This window comes from Dendrobium catenatum, unplaced genomic scaffold (assembly GCF_001605985.2).
Source record: "Dendrobium catenatum unplaced genomic scaffold, ASM160598v2 fragScaff_scaffold_932, whole genome shotgun sequence".
NCBI classification, from domain to species: Eukaryota; Viridiplantae; Streptophyta; class Magnoliopsida; order Asparagales; family Orchidaceae; genus Dendrobium; species Dendrobium catenatum.
Genome location: NW_021319394.1, coordinates 327001 through 346056, shown reverse-complemented (window position 1 = coordinate 346056; position 19056 = coordinate 327001). Strand labels below are relative to the sequence as shown.

At 38.1% G+C, this 19056-nt stretch overlaps 3 protein-coding genes across 10 annotated transcripts; 2 read left to right on the top strand and 1 right to left on the bottom strand.

The window, feature by feature from the left end:
• The first annotated feature begins 704 nt into the window (after window positions 1-704).
• On the top strand, window positions 705-1506 carry LOC110102534 (uncharacterized protein At1g08160-like). Its single transcript, XM_020830903.2, has one exon. The coding sequence runs from the start codon at window positions 721-723 to the stop codon at window positions 1504-1506; it is 786 nt and encodes a 261-aa protein (XP_020686562.1). The 5' UTR covers window positions 705-720.
• Window positions 1507-8665: 7159 nt separating this feature from the next.
• LOC114580300 lies at window positions 8666-15839 on the top strand. 8 transcript variants are annotated; one of them, XM_028697433.1, is made up of 4 exons: window positions 8666-9112; window positions 9200-9292; window positions 13147-13214; window positions 13655-14089. In XM_028697433.1, exons 1-4 carry the CDS (start codon window positions 9082-9084, stop codon window positions 13829-13831), a joined length of 369 nt encoding a protein of 122 aa, XP_028553266.1. In that variant the 5' UTR covers window positions 8666-9081; the 3' UTR covers window positions 13832-14089. The 8 variants fall into 8 exon arrangements, 6 of the variants coding, with proteins under 6 accessions (XP_028553266.1, XP_028553268.1, XP_028553270.1 ...); XM_028697435.1 differs by having other exon boundaries at window positions 8668-9112; window positions 9209-9292; XM_028697437.1 differs by lacking the exon at window positions 13655-14089 and adding an exon at window positions 14801-15475 and having other exon boundaries at window positions 8669-9112; window positions 9200-9318.
• Window positions 9793-14804, bottom strand: LOC110102542 (probable polygalacturonase At1g80170). The gene is made up of 8 exons (XM_028697439.1): window positions 14558-14804; window positions 13327-13497; window positions 13183-13203; window positions 11872-12079; window positions 11599-11680; window positions 10910-11018; window positions 10662-10778; window positions 9793-10289 (listed from the first exon to the last, which is right to left on the bottom strand). The coding sequence occupies exons 1-8, from the start codon at window positions 14765-14767 to the stop codon at window positions 9990-9992; spliced, it is 1218 nt and encodes a 405-aa protein (XP_028553272.1). The 5' UTR covers window positions 14768-14804; the 3' UTR covers window positions 9793-9989.
• Window positions 15840-19056: the final 3217 nt, after the last annotated feature.

The window sequence follows — 19056 nt, the reverse complement described above, 5'->3', positions numbered from 1 at the left end:
CTGTAGCTAGTTATCGACCGCTGTTGTCATATGCCACTGTCAGTGTAGCTCGCTACTTTACATGGACTACCAAAACCTCATGCTAGCTATCAACTATCACGATTGTTAGGTTTACAGTGCATTCGCATGTATTTATTTTATATTCATTCAAATAACTTTGAATATTTAAATATACTATATTTTTTATACAAAATTCTATTTTATTCTATATTTCCTTTTAGTCCAACCAAATAACCCCTAAATTAAAATAAACTTGTTACCATGAGCCTTTTTTTTTAACGCAGCCCAAACTCTTACGTTCAAAGGAAAAATTATTAGGTGCGGCTTGTGCACCGTCCGCACAAACATGAGTACCTAGCGGTAACCAGCGGTACCGAGTGCCGGTACCTAGCGCGGAATAAGACTTGTGCACACGGTTCTCCCGTCCGCACTCCGCACCTAATAATCTCTCAGTTCAAAGGCTCGATCACTCGTAGCTCATCCAACTACTATTGTTTACTAAACTCTCATAAAGCTTACCATTTTAAAGCAATAAGAATCATAGCTTTGCTTGCGTTGCGCTTCAGCATAACACCCACTCTCATTTTTATTCCTCACAATATTACTTAAATTCAAAACCTCTGATTCCTTTCCTCCTCCTCCCGCCTCCCCCTTCCCCTCTCCAAAACACTACTCTTTAACCCCTCCTCTTCCCCCCCATTCGCCATTCCCCAAATCACCATGCACCGCCCGAGCCCACCATCCGATTCCGACCAACATGCCGACCGCCGCCGGCTGCCTACTCCACCGCCCAGCCGTCCCGACCAAGCCCAAACTTCGAAACCCCTCGCTACGCACCACGATCTAATCAACAACTACCCTTCCCACCGCCCACGCCTAAAGCCTCCGCCTTTAAAGCGCACGAGTCCCCTCGCTTGGTTCGCGGCCATCTGCTGCGCCCTCTTCTGGACCATCATCATCCTCGGCGGCCTCGCCGTCCTCATCATCTACCTTCTCTTCCGCCCGCGCAATCCCCATCTCGACATCCCACAAGCCACTCTCAATGCCGCCTACCTCGACATCGACATCGACAGTAATACAACCCTCCTCAACGCCGACCTCACCCTCCTCGCCAATTTCTCAAATCCTAACCATAAAGTTGATGTCGTCTTCACTCTGCTTGACCTAGACCTCTACTTTGGGGCCACGCTTGTGGCCGCCGCGGCGCTGAATCCGTTTTCCGAGCGGAGGGGGGAGTCGGCGTTGAGGAGTGTGCATATGGTGGCGAGTCAGGTGGCGTTGCCGGAAAAGGAGGCGGAGGAGTGGAGGAGGCAGGAAGAGGAAGGGGCTGCGGGGAGTGGGGGAGGGAATGGGTTGATGATGGAGGTGCGTGGGACGATGAGGACGAGGTCGGAGTTGGGTGGTTTGCTGAGATTTAGTTATTGGTTGCATTGTCGGTGTGGGATTGTGATGGGGGCGCCGCCGGGCGGGGCTTTGAAAAACGTTAGCTGTAGAACGAAGCGGTAGTCTTACTCTTACATGTTTTTTTATATTGATTTTATTAATTTAAGTGTTGTTTGACGCAGAAATCTGTGTGACAAAATCCGCACATTATTTCGTCCGGTCCGGTGTACGGATTCGTCAGGACATCAATTCAGATGCGTCACATCATCAAAATATATTGAAACCTAATTTATTATGGTGATGTGGCGCGTCTGGATTGGGTGTCTGGACGTCCGGTGACCGGATGTAATAATTCGCTGACAAAATGGATGAATTTGGTTGGCTAAGACTCCGTTTGGTCAGCTCCTTGCTAATTTTACAAACTAGGGAAATTATTATTTGCAATCATCGGACCATCCAAACGTGAATCATGATGTGCCACGTCATTCGGTACATATCACTACACAACAAAAAAGTGATTTGGCCCGTCCTGATTTGCTTTCGAATAGCGTCCGGTAACATCACAGAATAATTTCTCCACAAACGAATCCTTAGACTTCAATTGGGGCAGTTTTCTTACTGCATTATATATTAATTTTTTATTATAATTTGTTTTAAATCAGCAAAAGAATATTAATCAAAAGCTATAAATTTTTTTATTAAAAAAATAGTAAAAAAGTTTTCTCAAATTAAATTTAGAAATTAATTTTCTTTATCTCTCCATCTCTACTAAAAAATGGATTGTAAAAATTCTCATGAAGCATCATTTTTGATGTGAAGTATGAATTTGAAAGCATTCAATAGAAGATAACTCGGCCCTTAATAACTAATGTAAAAAAATTTGTTAGATGGGCCATCTTGTCACAAAGATTTGATGACTCCAAAAACTCATGAATGTGAGCATTATGAGGGCCTAAAACTAGTTGAATTGGGTTGGTTGAGGTTGGACCATCTTCTCCTTTAAATGTGAAAGATGTGTGACCAGTTGGTTTGAGAGGTCAACCTTTGTCAATGATCCGCATGTTGATAACTTTTGATTGTTACACTCTTTATTTGCAAGGTTTTTAAGAAATTATAAGAGCAATCCTTAATTATAATCTTAGGCTTTCTTTGGAATGACTTTCTTAATGTTCTTTTAAGTAAATTTTTAGTAAAAAAATTTTAATTTTTGTACTAAAAAATTGATTTAAGAAGTAATAAGAAAGCTATCCCAAATGAAATTTTAATTTATGCAATTTGTGTTATAGCACTCATCCACAAGCCCTAAAAAATTTTCAATTAAGATTATGATTCATAAATATCGCTTTCTTATTTATTTATTTATTTTTAAATTGTGATAATGAGTTTTTATTATGAATAAAAAAATTCATGTAAAATAATGGAAAATAAGAAATTTCATTAAAAAAATGTATAAAAAAATTGTTATAGATTTCCTGTCCTCGAAAGAATCAGGGCATGAAAATTGAAAAATGGCGCCGACCCACACAATGATACAACCCATATGTCTGATTGGGCCTTCCGAACTAATCCATTGTGATTTTTTTTTTTTTTTTGGGAATTTTAGGGGCAGAGCCCATTCATTGCACATAAAACGGCGGCCTTGCGATGACCCGGTTAGGAGAGTAGAGGTATTAGATTTGACTTATGTTAAGAAAGGTAGGGGTAGACCTAAAAAGACTTGGTTAGAAAATATTAGGAATGACCTTTCTTTATTAGATTTAAACGAGAATTTGACTTTTAATAGAACACAATGGAGAAAAAGGATTCATGTATCCGACCCCACGTAGTGGGATAAAGGCTTGATGTTGTTGTTGTTGGGAATTTTAGGGGAAGAGCCCATTCATTGCATAAAAGAAATTACAAGTAAGTAAAGCAGCAAACTATAATCCATAATCTCAAAACAACATAAACAGGTTATGGATTCTAAAGGAAAGAAAATTACAACAAAAAGAAGAAAAATAAAAAACAGAAGGCACATGTGCCTAAAGTACTCAAGTCACTCTTAAGCTCGTAAGTGTCAAAATATCGTTGGGGCAGAAGAAGAGCGAAGCCCCTGGTTGCCACGAGGACCATCTAAGGGGCAGCTGAATAGAATCAACATTCATCATCGTCCTTTCAAAAAATAATAGCAGGAGACCTGAAGCAGCAACCAAAACACCATGTTTCTCAAAAATTGACATGTTGCAGGCAGTAGTTGTAAGAGGAGCAATTAGTTTCTGGGCATAGCACAACACCAGAGTAGCAAAACCAAATGATGCCACATCCAGGCTCCTCCAAGACAATAAATTCTTGTAAAGTGGTAGTAAAGGAATAAACCAAAGACTGTGCAAGTCCATAACCCAAAAATCAGTCTTTTTTCCATCCATGAGTTTTGTAAGATACTGCTTTTCTAATTTTCCCAATAACAGTGGCATGACAGTCGAAAACACCTCCAAAGATCCTCTCATTTCTTGCCCTCCAGAGAAAGTAAACAATGGCAGAAGCAGTAAGGAGGTAGTAGTTTTTGTTGTGAGCAGAGAAATGTTGCTCAAAGATACTATCATACAGTTTGTGTAAGTTTGGCCTCATCAGTAGGCCATTCAACCAAGGAAGAAGAGTTGACAATTTTAAAGGAGAAACTGCATTCAAAATAGATGTGGGGAATGGTTTCCATGTCGTTATAACAGAAACAACATTGATTCTGGGTTGAGATCCCCCTAGCAGCTAGCACATCAGAAGTTTTTAAGCCCTCTTTAAAAGCAAGCCAAGCATATACCGAGTATCTAAGAGCCGATTTTTTGTGCCAAATGTATTTATGCCAGGTTACATTGTTCAGATTGGTAAAAAACTGGGAGTTAAAATCAGCAAACTTAGGATAGTGCTTACCAGCCCAACAATTATTCTCCTCAAAGCTGTCAATGGAAACTATATTGATAATAGAGGAGATTTGGCTGTTAAAACAGGGCGGTAGGTTCCACTTGTCCCCTAGAATAATACTCGAAAGGTTGCTGCCAAAGTAATTGGAGTATCTATGAAGAGAGTTAACAAGCTTCAGGTGTTCAGCAATAGAGTAACCACTACACCAGGGATCCCAAATAATAGAAAGATTGATGCTCGGGTTTACAGAAAAAGAGAGGTAGGGTCTAATACAGTTTGCTTTGTTACACAGGTAATCCCATTAATGGGAACGTTTAGTAGCTGTAAAATTCCAAATGGAATAATAATAAGCTCTCCACCAGCTAAAAAGTAAGTTGTTTGTATTAAGAAATCTCCAAATGATAGAGCACCCATAGCTGTGGTAGAGTGAATCAATAGAGGGTATACCCAAACCCCCATGTTGCTTAGGACGGTAAGTATCTTTCCAAGACACAGTGAACAACTTTTTTTGAGTGATATTGCCAAAATAAGTAAATCTGGAGCATAAGTGATTGATCTGTTTGCAACAACCTTTAGGTATAATCAAACCACGAATCCAGTAAGCAAGGGTGTTACAGATGGTGTATTTGATGAATTGGATTCGACCCGTAAGAGACAAGAGTTTAGCTTTCCACCCCTCTAACTGTTTGGTGATTTTGTGCATAAGTGGTTGAAAATCAGCCATTTTCAGTTTCCTATAGAAGATAGGTAAGCCTAAATATTTAATGGGACTGAAAGATTGATGGATATTAAGCATATTACAGATATCAGAAGCAACCTGGTTTTTATTTGAGATGAGAATGGAGCTTTTTTGTGGGTTAACATGCAAGCCAGATTTGGAAGCAAAATTCAATAGGATGAAATTAAGGGTGCTCGCATTACTAGTATCGGCAGTACCAAAAACAAAAAGGTCATCAACAAACATAAGGTGGGTTACATCACAGTTACCAGTGGAGATACCTTTAAAAGTGTTTCTATTAGAAGCCAAGTCAAAGCTAGAAGATAATCCATCCATAACAATACTGAACAAGTAGGGAGAAAGAGGACAACCCTGTCCCTCAAGTGCCCCATTAATGCAAATAGAAAAGTACACATCCGTAGTACAAGATTTGATCCAAGTGATGAACAGATCAATGAACCCTTTGGCCTCAAGTCTTTTATAAAGAAAATCTCTGGAGACAGTGTCAAAGGCCTTGGTGATGTCAAATTTAGCACATAAATACTTATGCTTGGCTTTGAGATTAAAGATTTCAAGAAGCTCAGCAGCTAAGAGAATATTATCAGAGATGATTCTCTTATGGATAAAACCTCCTTGGCTAGGGTGGACAATGTGGGGTAAAACCTCCTTCATTATATTGGCAATGATTTTAGCGATAATCTTGTATATAACATTGCACAAAGCAATTGGTCTGAAATCCTTCACATTATTGGCATGGGGGTGTTTTGGTATTATAGCTATAGTAGTAGCTTTGACTTGTCTAGGCATGTACCCATTGGAAAGAAGGAGGTGACAGCTTTGCACAGATGATGTTGAATAGCATTCCAAGTGGATTTATAAAAATCCAAACTAAAACCATCGGGTCCAGGTGCAATGTTGGGTTTGCTAGAAAAAACAATACCCTTAATTTCTTCAATGGTCACCGGTGAAATAAGAGAGGATACAAGATGAGGAGGAATGTTATTGCCAGCCGGGATGTCAGTGGGGTGCTGAATCAATCTAGCATGAGAAGCATTGTTAAAAAGCTTGCTGAAATGGTTGATAAAGACATTAGCATTGTCTTTATGAGTAGAATAAGTCCCATGCTCATTGGTAATCTCTTTAATGCAGTTGTGATTTTTTGAAATATTGATTTTGGCATATAAGAACTTTAAATCATCTTCCCCATGGGTGAGCCATTTAACTTTAGCTCTTTGAGCAATCCAACTAGTGAAAGTGGCTTGGTAGTAAGCATGCTTAGAGTTGATGGTCTTGAGGTTGCAGTTGAGTTGATTGTCCAAAGGATTGAGTTGGATTTGAGAGATCACAGAATGTTGTTGGGTCATGAGTGAGTCAATTTCCAGTTGAATGGAATTGGCATTGGACCAGTTCTTATTCTTGAGGGCATTTTTTAGAATCTTAAGCTTGAAGATGAAGGAGCTCAAAGGGCTGCTGCTATTAGGTTGAGAGAAGACATCCATGAGGCAATTCCAGAACTCCGGGAATTTAGTGCTGTAATTTTTATACTGGAAACGGTGACCCCTTTTGATTTGAGAAGAATTCATCATGATTAAGGGAGAGTGGTCCGAACAACCAGGGTCCTCAACCTTACAGTAGGAGTTAGGGAAGTTGCTGAGCCAAGAGTCATTTATTAAAACCATGTCTAACTTGATGTGGATGGGATTGTGTTGTTGTTGGTTGTGCCAGGTGAAGAAGTGGCCAATAGAAGAGAGTTCATGTAATCCAGCATTGAATACAATGCTATTAAAATCACCTAATTTAGCATGAGAGAGAGCAGTTCCACCAACTTTTTCATTTAGATTTCGGCAACAGTTAAAGTCACCGAGAAGTACCCAAGGTATAGTGATTGAGCCAGCAATATCTTGAATATTTTTCCACAGATCTTGTCTTTCAGCATGAGAATTACTAGCATAAATATCAGTAACAACACAAATAGTAGAGGAACCAACATTAATAATGCTATGAATAAATTGACTAGACTTATGTTGAGTGGTAAACTTGATATCATCCTCATTCCATTTTATCCAAATACGGCCAGGGTTTGAGTGAGAGAAATTGTCACAGGAAGCTTCCTTAGGGAAGATTTTGTGGTGGGCTTGAAACCAAGGGTTAGAGAAGTTGGGGTTAGTGATTTTAGCTTCCAGAATAATGAGGATGTCAAGGTTATGGGCTTGGGCTAACTGTTTGCAGCAATTAACTTTGTCTGGGCTGTTAAACCTGCGGGTATTCCAGGCTGCAAAGTTAGGGAGGGTCTTTGGGATTTTGAGTTTGGGGTAGAGGCTTTTTTTGCTTGCTTGCCTCTGGTTTGTTTCTGGCTTTGGTTATTTGGCTGTTGGGTTTTATTAGAGTGAGAAGTGGAGGTGGATGAGTCAGTGAAGTTTGTGGGGATGTTGGGTTCATGATTGCGAGGTGAGGTTTGAGGTGGGTTATTGATGTTAGGATTGTTAGTTGTGGAATTGGGAAGCGTGTGGTTGGTGGTTTGGCTGGTAGTAGGGAGATCCTCATCAAAGGCATCCTGCTCACACAGGGCATGGAATTTATTACTGTTGTTCAAGAGGGGGGTTGTTGAGGTTGAGGGATGATATCAGTGATATCCTGAAAATCACCATACGTAGAATTCAAGTTTGGGATGAGAGTGTCATTGGTGGGGTTTTGTGGATGGTTAAGTTTGGTAACAGGGGGATGAGAGGGTTTGTCTGGTTTGGCTTGGGAGGATTGGGCTTGGGTATTGTAAGTCTGGGAGGAGGAGATGGGCGAGGTTTACGGCTTGAGCTTCTTCCTCTCTGGTTTGTTGTGGCTTGGGTCTTAAGAATGGGGTTTTTAGGACATAGAGTAGGAGGATGCATAATCGAACCGCATTGAGAACATTTTTTTGGTTTCCAGTCGTATTGCACACGTAAAGGTGTGGATTTACCATCAACAGAAAAAAAATTTCCTCGGGTAAGGGAGAGTTACTGGTGACTTGAACACAAATTCTAGCGAATGTAAGACGAGTTTTAGCAGCCGTTAAGGCATCGACAGCTATAGGGATACCGGCACAGCTTGCAAGTTTAGAGATACCTTCCGGAGTCCAGAGTGAGAGCGGCAAATTCGTGATTTTAATCCATAAAGGAATGGAAGGAAATTCCTCACGCTTAGAGACAAAGTCCGTCGTCCATTTCTGCAGGATGAACGCATTTCCAAAGAAAAACCATGGACCGCCAGTCCATGCTAGCTCATAGTCTTCAATGGCAGTGAATTTAAGTAAAAAGAAACCGTCATCCATAGTAAGCAGGGAGAGTGAACCTTTGAGAGCCCAGGTTTTTTTTATCACTGTGAGAAGGGCTTCGTAGAATGGTCGCTGCCCGGTAGAGTAGCCTAACAGAGAAAGGGACCATTCGGGAGCTCCAGCAACATATTCTTCGTTGGTAAATTGAGCGGTGTGGTTTTGAGCTGGGACAAAGGCGAGAGAGTGGGAGAAAGTCGTGGAGAGTTGAGAGGTGGAGGAGAGAAGATTCTTCCATAGAGGGAGAACCGAGTTGACTGTAAGGGAGGGGGTGGAGGAGGAAGGGAGCGGAGGAAACTCTGAGTCGGCCATGGGGTACGACCCCCAGCCGGGGGAGGCGGCGGGAAAATTAGGGCGAATGCAAAACCCTAGCAGAGCTCACGAAGAGAGAGAAAATCGACTTAATCAAATATTTTACAATTGTCCATTGTGATTGTAGTTATGAATTTCCCTTAGTGGCATTTCCTCAAACGCGTTATGCGCCTCGTCACAAAGTCCCGACCCACCTACAGCAGTGCCGAAACAGAGATTGGCTGTTAGTACCATGTCGGAACTCTCTATCAGTATGCTTGGCATGGACGGGACGAACTAGGAAACGACGCGGTGAATAAGTGAGACTTCTTCTGGCGTTTGGTGTCAGATTTGATGGCAAGTTATTGGAAAGCTGGAGGGCTTTTTGAACCTGGTAAAGATTCTATTCGGTGAAATCAATTTCGCAAAGGCCTCCCTGGCTTGAAGCCGTTTTGCGAGGAATACTCTTTGATCAATGTGACCGCCTTGGATGCAAAACTCGACTTCTCATCCCTTTAGCTGTAAGAAGTTTGGGGAGGCATTCAGCCCCACAGTTTGAATTTTGAAAGATGGTTGCTTTGCGAGCTGATAAATGATCAAATCATTAGTTTGGGCAGCCTCTTACATGGAGTGCAAATTTTTGAAGGAGATCTTCCCACTGGCTTTGAACGGCTGGATTTGCCCTATGCGGTTGATCACAAGTGAGTATGGCATATGCAAGACAAAGGTACTGAACTTGCTCTCTAAAAGGTTTATCATAGCATCGGACATGACATGTTTATTTGCCAGTGTTAATTCTGAAGCGTTTAATCTTATATAAACAAACAACTCCTCTGATTTTTTTTTTCTTTGGGATATTATCTAAGTGGGTTGAGAGGCTTTAATTGAATCTCTTTCTTTACTGCATTTGGTAGAGCCGATATCATCTCTGAATTCTTCTTTTACCTCATTTGATGTCTTGTACCTCATTTGATATCATTATTTTTTGTGGATAATATCTAACAGGAGATTTATTTGCATTTTTTTAAAGGAACATTTCTTGTTGTTTTTATTGCGTTCTTTTTCACAGTTAGAATTCCTCATGAGTTAGAATTACACAATCACCTCAGCATTTATTTTCCTTAGCTATAAAAAAAGTGTTTTTCATAATCTTTAGAAGATGAAAATCAGAGAAGTAAATATTTTCGATGACTCATTGTAATTATATAGACCATATCAAATTCCATTTGTAATTTGTTCTGTCAAATAATGAATACATGGATCTCTGAGAATAAAGTTCATACTTATGGATTGTATCAGGGTTCATGTGGCTATGTTAACAAGGCACCCTAAGGTCTATTCTAACAATACTTCATCGACTATATGTTAAGCTTAGTTTGTTTCAATTAATACTTTCGCTCATAGTTCTGTATTGACTTGCCCATGCTTCCTGTTATTGTTTACTGAACCACCACTGCAACTTGAGCTATCATCATTGCGTAGGCAGTCTGCCGCTGGCCTTACAAATCCATAATCAAACCCCATTGCGCAGTTGCAATAGGTCTCTGCAGTTCCGTTTTCTCTCTCTAGGTTTATGTTGTTCAAAACTATGTTGCTGCATGGCACTGTGTCACTGCATGCAAATTTCATGGCTTTAGAAGTTCTTGAAGTCCCACTGATGTTTCTATACATTACTTGGCTTATCTTTACTGCTTCTGTCTGCATGAATGAGAATAATATTTCAATAAACTATGGTGAGATCCAGAGAATAATATTTAGCATTTTATTAGTATTTGAACCTTAGATATCTTTATATCCAGAAAACATATTATAAAATATGATCATTTTATTTCCTACATGAAAAAAAGAAAATTTTACTTTTAACGATTTTGATTATATTGCAAGTATTTTCTACTCCATATTGATTTCTGATGGAATCAAATTATTTTGCCTCATAACAGCCAAAAAAAGCCAAAAGCAAAATGCTACAGATATAGCCATTTGTTAGTTCTTGATCTCATTGTTCCAAATCACTTTCCCTTTCAATGGTCTTTGAATGCATACATATATTGGTAGTAGGAATCCATTTACCTTGTTATTGCAAGCTTTTGTTGAGTCACAATAAAACTGATCAATGATGATTGGGTTTTCAACATCATCCATCTTAACATTTTCGAATCGAACAGATCTAACATAACCTGATCCCCCCTGTTCAGGCAAACAGGCAATCGATAAACATGCATGAGCTGTTAATTCAAAAGAACATGTCAAATGTATGGTAAACTGATGCTTACAATCCCATCCAAAATAACATCATTGCATAATTATAGAATGCTTACTTGCCAGGTTTTGATTCTTAGGCCATTTGTAGTTCCTGTGAGTGTTGCTGTGTCTAGGACAATGCCCGTAACTATGCCGACAGAATTATCCTTCCCAAGGCTTCCTATGCTAAAATCAATATTTAAATGAACACATCATACCAATATTGGTAAAATTATATTATGAAATATCTCTTATATATGGTTGAACGGGAACAAGTTTTAAATCGTAATGCCATGGAAGACCTTTGGTCTTCAGTTGCACTGATGAGAACTTCCACTTTAGAGCATCTCCAACCGAAAATCCCATTTTTCACTCCAAAATGCAGTGAAACTAAAAAATGTCGTGATTCATCTCCAATCGAATTCCATTTTGCGGGATTCTGCGAAGGTAACCGTCTTTCTCCTCTTTGGCGCGTTTATTCGACAAATCCGGTTGAGACAAAAAAATCGCGTTGGTGAATAGTGCAACGTCAATATTGACGTCGCACTGTTCACCCGCAAGCAAATAGCGGAAGATTTGATGTTCCACTGGAGCGACCGAACGTCGCCATATGCATGTTTAGCGTTCGGTTGAAGATGCTCTTAACATTCCCTTTCCTGCTGATCATCACTCTATCTCGCCCCAGCCATCACTACCTCATGCCCACCTCCAAACCATCAACCAATCTAGATTGTGCTAGTGTTTTGTGTGGGTGTAGTTAATGTACCTTATTCCATGTCCTGGTCCACAATCAATGTTCTTCATCTTTATGTTTGAGCTGGCATTCACGATCGAAATGCAATCATCTCCTGGTGATGAGAAAAAAGATATAATCTTTTATGCTAGTTAAATATCCTGTAATGGTGTGAACAATTTTCACTTCTAATTAAACTTGTGATAGTAAAGAAAATAGCATTGCAACATCTGTGTTACTATTTTTTGTGATTGTCTGGAGATTGAAGAAGTGTTATTGCATGCAATAAATCCATTTTTTGTGCACCTGTTCCAATGCGGCAATTCTGAATGGATATATCGGTGGACTCACTGATGTGTATGCCATCTGTGTTGGGGCTATCTGGTGGAGAATCAACTCGGACACCAGAAATCCGTATAGCTACAGATCTAGAAATGGTGAAATGCATCTGTTGTGCACTCTGTATGGTAAGGCCCTTCACCCTTACCTTTGAGCTTGAGTCGATGGTCATTGCCTGCAAGCAAAGTTAGTAAGATATATTGGGATAACATCTAAAACCTCCTTGCCATAATGAGCACCTATTGTTAGTGGGAGGGTCATGAATTAAGTGAAATCGTAAGGACAGTTCTGTCTTCCTGGGTCAACTGAACAAAATGATGATTTTGTCCATGAAAACTTTCCGGTAATGAATCTGGAAAACTTCATTTCTTAAATGAGGGAGTAAATTGAGTAAAGGCATGGAATGCTAATGGAAATGCTTAGGTCAAATAAAGGAAGTGAATTTTTTTTTATTGAATGGCCTTGGAAGCTTCCCTGTGGTGAGAAAGCTTTTGGAAATTCATCTAAAAAATGATAATTTTCTTGTTAGGTAAGAGGAATTCAGATCGAGTGAAACCAAAAAGGCCAACTAAGATGCCTATTCCAAATGAAGGATTTGCCAAATATTCAATAAATCATCTATGGTTTCTCGGGTTTTCTCCACTTCTGTGACATGGTTGGAATCACCACAGGTTAGGTACTTCAAGTTATTGTTACTGGTCATCTTCTGAAAGATATAAATTGAGCCGAGGTGAGCATGATTTAGCCGACTAAGGCCTTCTCCAGTCGAACGTCAAATATGTGTATGGCGTAGTTCAGTCGCTCCAGTCGAACGCTAAATTTTTTGCTATTTGCTTGCTGGTGAACCGTGCGATGCCATCTATGTTTTTTTTAAAATATAAATATATGATTAAGAATATATAAAATAAAGTATGGGAAATAATATACGAGGAATATTCTTTTTTTGGTGTTAGAAAATGGAGTTTAATTGGAGACTAGTTTATGCATTTTGATGTATTACTGCATTTTGGAGTGAAAATTGAGTTTTTCAGTTGGAGATGCCCTAAATGATATTGCTGTGGTTGGCCTTGTACTACTTTTGAGATAGCAGTTTTAGCAATTATTTCTTCTATCGATACTCTGCTAATGAATATTTTAAGTTTACTTTTGCCAGGATTTTTCTTATTTTGAAGAAACAGTTTTTTTTTTTTTATATAAATGGGGCTTCTTTTTTGTTACATGATTTGATGATCTTGTGTGCAGGTGTCTACAGGTGTCTGGAGTTGGGAGATGCTATACCGTTGGTGCTCCTCTGCATGGCTGTCAATGAGGTAAACAAACAAAAGAAACAAGAAAAAGAAAAAAGAAAAAAAGTGTTAATAATCTGGTCATCAATATAATCTAATCGTTGAGAACTGGGCTATCAAAATTAAAAATAATTACATTTGTCTTGTTGATTTTGCAAGAGGAAGCCCACCATTTACTGCCGGATCCGTCGATGACCCCTCCACCCTGGATCCTGGCCCCCTCCAGGTTTGAGAAAACTATCCAAAGCCTTGGATTTTTAGGATCCCAGTTTCTGGGCTCTTCCGGGGCTACAATTGTTCCAGCTATCTGAACCATTACAAAGATCATATACTAAAGTTTACAATCGCTTGTATAAAAGATGTTTTCATTCATTTGTAGTAGCTATGAGAGCCATCTTAATGGGCCAACTACTTGGAACTATGTGCTGCTATTTACTGACAAATTTAATGATCTTGTGTTGAAGAAATCAGGTTTGCTGGAAAATGGTATCTTTACAGCAAGAAGGGATAGTTATCACTCAAAAATCAATGGAGACAATATGTCTAAGCCTGCTGATGCTATATACAAGGACGGATCCAGTCTTAATTTTAGGGGGGAGGGGAAACTTATAAGTAAAAGTGTAGAGTTTTTTTTTTTATAAATATCCTTACAACCAAAATTTGTTCCGAGGGCACTACCTCTCGACCCCTATTTTTTCATTGTTGTACGCTTCGCAGATTTGTCGGGGGTCCAAGGGGGCGCTGCCCCCTTGGCGGGGGTTTCAATTTTGATTGTAAGGATATTTTTGGATTCTATTTACTATTTCTCTTTGTATTTGGTTCATTGTTCCCTTACAATAACATCTCTATACAATGTGTTTAATTATGTTGGGGCAATTGCCTAAAGACTATATTCCCCCCCCCCAGCCTTAAGGTGGTTCTGCCCATGGCTATATATGGTCAATAATTTTATGATTCCTTTGGCCAATTTCAAATTATAATTTTGAGTTTACATCCTTGTAAATAGCTGCCTCTTTAGCCCCTTAGATGACCATCAAGATTCCTCCATCTTCGCAGGAATACTGATATAAGGTGTTCCTCTTGTTCTCCAAAGAACTTTGAATCCTTTCAAAAAATCAGAACGATTCTCACAGTGAATATACTGGCTAGCTACTTTCTATGGTGTTTCATCATGGAACTCGATAGTTTGAATAATCCGATTTAGCTAAATATTTTCCATGATGATTGATCAAGCACCTTAAGACTACTTGGAACCCCTTCTCAGTTTAGTGAGGTAAGGATATGTAGAATAAGGCAGATGTGTTTGCCATTAGGAAATTTGGTATAAATAATATGATAATATTTTTAAAAAACGAGTATATGTATACCTGGATGATTAGTTTGCCTTGGCATGGCCCCCTGAATTTGGTGGCGTTAACCTTATAAATGCGCTGTTCTGGGATCAAGAATACTGCATTATTCAAAGAACATGCTTTCTCCCATGCACTCACAAAGGCCTGGATGAAGAATTCAAGTATGAAGGAAAAAGAATGCATTATTGTATTTAAATATGGCAAAACATTCTTTTGCACTGCCATTAAATGACCTTTCTAGTCTGGATTTTGAAACAGGCCAGCTGATTTATCCAAGAATATATTATGCTGCAAAAGAGAAATGTTTACCTGAGTATCATCTGCAATGCCATCTCCTACTGCTCCAAAGCTGTCGACATTCACTGGCATCTTTCCTGGTCCACTACTTTTCCATAAAGGGAATTCTGATGCTAAAAGTGGTTCAAAATCTTCATCTTCTTCCCTTCCCCAGGGCTGGATGCTATTGCTAAAGCTCAGGTCAGCGTCAAAATCTATACCATGAACTCTCACATAAGCAAGCATGGCGATCAGCACAAACAGTAAAGTGAGCAACCGTGAATCTACTCCCATCTTTCAGAATGTTTTATGTCCTTAATAAGCAAGATTGTTGCAATAAAACATGTGAACCTCTGAGTTATATCTATTTAAAGATAATGTTTGCAAGGGAGGATCGTGTTTGTAAGCCAGCCACCATCTACAGTATTTAGTAAGTTGTATGGCAGCAGTAATGGCTTGGCTTGAAAGGTGGATTATGGAGGTGGAGGTTGTGATGGTGGCCATTGCCTATTTTTGTTCCTTACTGCGACAATTTATCCCAAGTAAACTTGAAGTCCAAGGTACTGAATGATGCGCTTAGCCTTAGCTTTGCTTGCTTGTTTGCTTGTCTGCCTTCTTTGCTTATTTTGAAATGTAAAGATCAACATCATTCTGCCACCATCTGGTTTTTGCTTTACTTCTCTCCAATACTGTAGTTGCAGAATCTGAGTATGTCGACTCCATTAATGGCGGAAGAATGGGAATACCGATCAATGTTGTTTTGGATTCATAGCTACCTGGCATAGCTACTGCTACTCTTGGTTCCATGCGAAGGTCTGCACCGATGATATCATGGATTCATGGGTGTTAAAAGTACCGAAGGGTCGAGCTAGCAAAATTTTTGTAGCTCAACCCAGCCGATGATAGAGTTGACCTATTTTTGCAATTTAATATACTATAAGATCGAGTTGATTCTTGATTTGTACATGTGTTGAAGTACACAATCGAGTTAATTAAATATTTAGATTTCGTTTTGGGATAATTTTTTAATATGTTTTAATAGTATAATTTTTTCTTAAAAACAACAAAAAATAGTAGTTGAAAGTTATCCCAAATAAAATCTTAGTCTCAATACTAACGTAGGGGTGTCAATATTTGACATAGCACGAAAACCTGACTCGAACTTGACCTGGAAATTTTGGGTTTAACCCGACCCGATTTCAAAACGTGTCAGGTTCGGGTTGACTTGATGGGTTGTCGGGTCAACCCACAAACCAGTTTAAAATGAGCTGCCCGCGAACCTGCCCCGGCAACCCGACGGATCGGGTCCAGGTCCACATTTTTTACTCGTTACATACGCGGGTCGGGTTAGGGTTGACCCGTTTGAACCCGGGTCAGTTTCGGGTTCGACTCGAAACCCAATTGTTACACCCCTGCACCATAGGTGGTGGATCAAAGGAGTTTGGGGTAGTGTGTTTTGTAAACAAGAATGAACGGTTGCCAAATTCAAACCGTTTAGGATCATTAATCAACTAAATGGATGATCACCCACTCGAATAAAATTAATATTTCAGTTCAATCAGATTCAAATTGGGCTGATATGATTCTTTTTGTTCAACACTCAAACGAGGTAAGGTGTGAACACTCATTCCTTGAAAGAGATGAGCAAATGGTCGAGCTAAATTGATTTTAGAGTAACTCGTTTTGATTAATTAAAAAAACGAGTTACTACTATGTGAGAAAGGGATTCCTAGTGAATGAACTCATTCGACTAATATAACTTATCAAAGAAGTCAAAATAATCTTCCTAAAAAGATATTGAAAAGGGGGAGTTTACATGATAAAACAAATGAACTCATTCAAAGAGTCCAATTATATAAATTCTCAACTAAGAGGTTCCCTTGGTATGAATCTACTAGAGAAAGTCCAATTATCTAAGACTCTTTTAAGATAAAACAAACCAAACTGCTTAACTTAAACCAACATATGTGACTTATTTTATTAATACGCTCCACTTATGGGTGGTTCTTTATTTGTCATCGTTTTCGATCCAACTAGTCCTACCCATCTTCTAAGATTTCCATCAAAGCATAGAATACATCTAGCTAGCCTAGACATTGCCTTAGCTCACTCTAAGTATGTACCAAATAAGAAGCATCCAAATCAAAACTAAATGTAGTTGCTTTATCAACATTGATGTAAAATATATCATTATGGTTTGATTAGATCAGCATTATCTATATATGATTCAATCAATACTAAATACACAAATTATTAGAATCTAGTTTTTCTTAAGCTAAGTCTAAATGACTTAGCCATTAACTAGTACATAGTATAATTAAATCAAATATGAAAGACTTCCTAATAACCCAATGGATTGATGAAGCTCAACCTAAGCTATCTAGAGACTTTTGAAGTCATTGTGTCTCATTAACTTACAAACAAACCTATTAGGTTAACCCTAAGGAAAGAGCAACATACTCAATCAATCATCAATGTTAGGGTAATTCGAGACTAATCTAAACTACCCAATGATTATAGACCCTTGAAAGTGTTTTGATTAAGCATAATATGCTCAACTGAGCTTGATTGATCCATTTTTAGTCAAAACTAAACAACGTTCTTATGTTTGACCTAAATTTAACCTAAGTCAATTAAACTAGGTTAAGTTAATTTAGGCTAAATTAACCAAACATGGCAATTGAAAATCCTTCAAACAAGTTTACTAAAGCTAACTAAACCCAATTAACATGGTGGATTGGCCTAAACTAACCTAGATACGTGGGCTTGACCTAGAGTCAACATAGGTGAAATGAATTGATTTCAATTGCATTTGGTCAAGTTAATTATTCCTTAAGCCTAATATGTTATGACCATAGACCTAAATTGGACCTAACTAACTAATGAAATCCTTAGTTCAATTTGAGTCAACCTAGTTGAACCCATATGTACCTATTTGAATCAAAATCAAATGATTTCTTTCAATCCAATTAAATTTATTGCAATCAAAGTGATCTAATATGTTCCATGGATTGAGACTAGCCTTATTCCATGAATCCAAAATAAAACCAAGAAAAAGATGAATCTTATTTCTAAAAATTTAAAATAAGGATTTAAAATTAAATCATACATCTAAGTTGCATGATAGCTTATTAAATTGCCTTCATACTTGGTAAACATGTTCCTTTTATCCCTTTCATGCACAATAATAATAGGAGGGTTTGAGTATAGCTATTTTCCATGCAAAATAACATGCCAAAATGTGGAATAATCACTTCAGTAGCTCTAAAGCAAAACATTTAATTCGAACATATAATGTCACAGAGGAGTCAATTTGGCTTTTAAGTGAATCAAATTCATTTAAAATGCTAATCCATGCTATAGCCACAACATTATAAATCAAACATTCCAAATCTGTTATGGTGACTTTATCTTATGCTTTAGATCAACCAAATTGTTCTAGAACCAATCCAAATTTGAGAGAGCTTAACTCACTTACCCATATTATATTATTTTTCAAGTAAGCCAAATTTATTAAAATAACATTTTAAATGTCTAGAAAATCTTAATTTTTTAGGGTTTGTATCTTATCTAAGTGAGCTTGATCATTTATGCCAACATATTATATCCATTTTATCTAAGTTATGCTTAGACATTTATATCAATTGGTATTTAAGCATATCATGCTTACTCAAGTATCTCATTCATATCATGAACATATAGTCTTAGGCTAGGTGTGTTAGCATATATTAAATGTTGGGGTCATTAGACTTTGGATTGACTCCTAATTATGATGTATTGTATATCATTATAAATGATTATTTATTTTATAATGGCAATTAATTTATCATAATTATATCTCATGCTATTATTTTAAATATCCAAATATTCTACATAAATTATCCTTAAGTATTTGAATCATATGTAAGGTCATCTTCTTTCAAAATAGTAGTTCTTTTAAATAGATGTATGTGTGCATGTATGTATGTATGAATATCTCTTCAAAATCTTAAAATTCATACTTTCAAAATTACAAAATTATTTTCAATACTTAAAAATTAGGATGAAAAATATAACTTTAATTAAACCTTTAAAATAAAACTAATCAACGTGGTCTTCTCATTTTCAAATGAGATGACCTTGGTTTATAGAAACCTATGCATATCCTAAGCATTATGCTAAGCACATTTACATATGTTGTTAGTTTAGGATATGGTGCAATTGGAATACAATGACTACATCTATAGTGGTAAGTCTAT

Excerpts from the sequence above, each read along its gene's own strand:
- LOC110102542 (XM_028697439.1), bottom strand. The coding sequence starts at position 14,767 with ATGGCAGTGCAAAAGAATGTTTTGCCATATTTAAATACAATAATGCAT. Across the intron at positions 12,080-13,182 it reads CATGCAGAGGAGCACCAACG|GCAATGACCATCGACTCAAG; the intron begins GTATAGCATCTC and ends CTTTGCTTGCAG. Across the intron at positions 11,681-11,871 it reads GAATTGCCGCATTGGAACAG|GAGATGATTGCATTTCGATC; the intron begins GTGCACAAAAAA and ends TCTCATCACCAG.
- LOC110102534 (XM_020830903.2), top strand. The coding sequence starts at position 721 with ATGCACCGCCCGAGCCCACCATCCGATTCCGACCAACATGCCGACCGC.
- LOC114580300 (XM_028697433.1), top strand. The coding sequence starts at position 9,082 with ATGCAAAACTCGACTTCTCATCCCTTTAGCT. Across the intron at positions 9,113-9,199 it reads GACTTCTCATCCCTTTAGCT|TTTGGGCAGCCTCTTACATG; the intron begins GTAAGAAGTTTG and ends TCAAATCATTAG. Across the intron at positions 13,215-13,654 it reads TCTGCATGGCTGTCAATGAG|AAATCAGGTTTGCTGGAAAA; the intron begins GTAAACAAACAA and ends CTTGTGTTGAAG.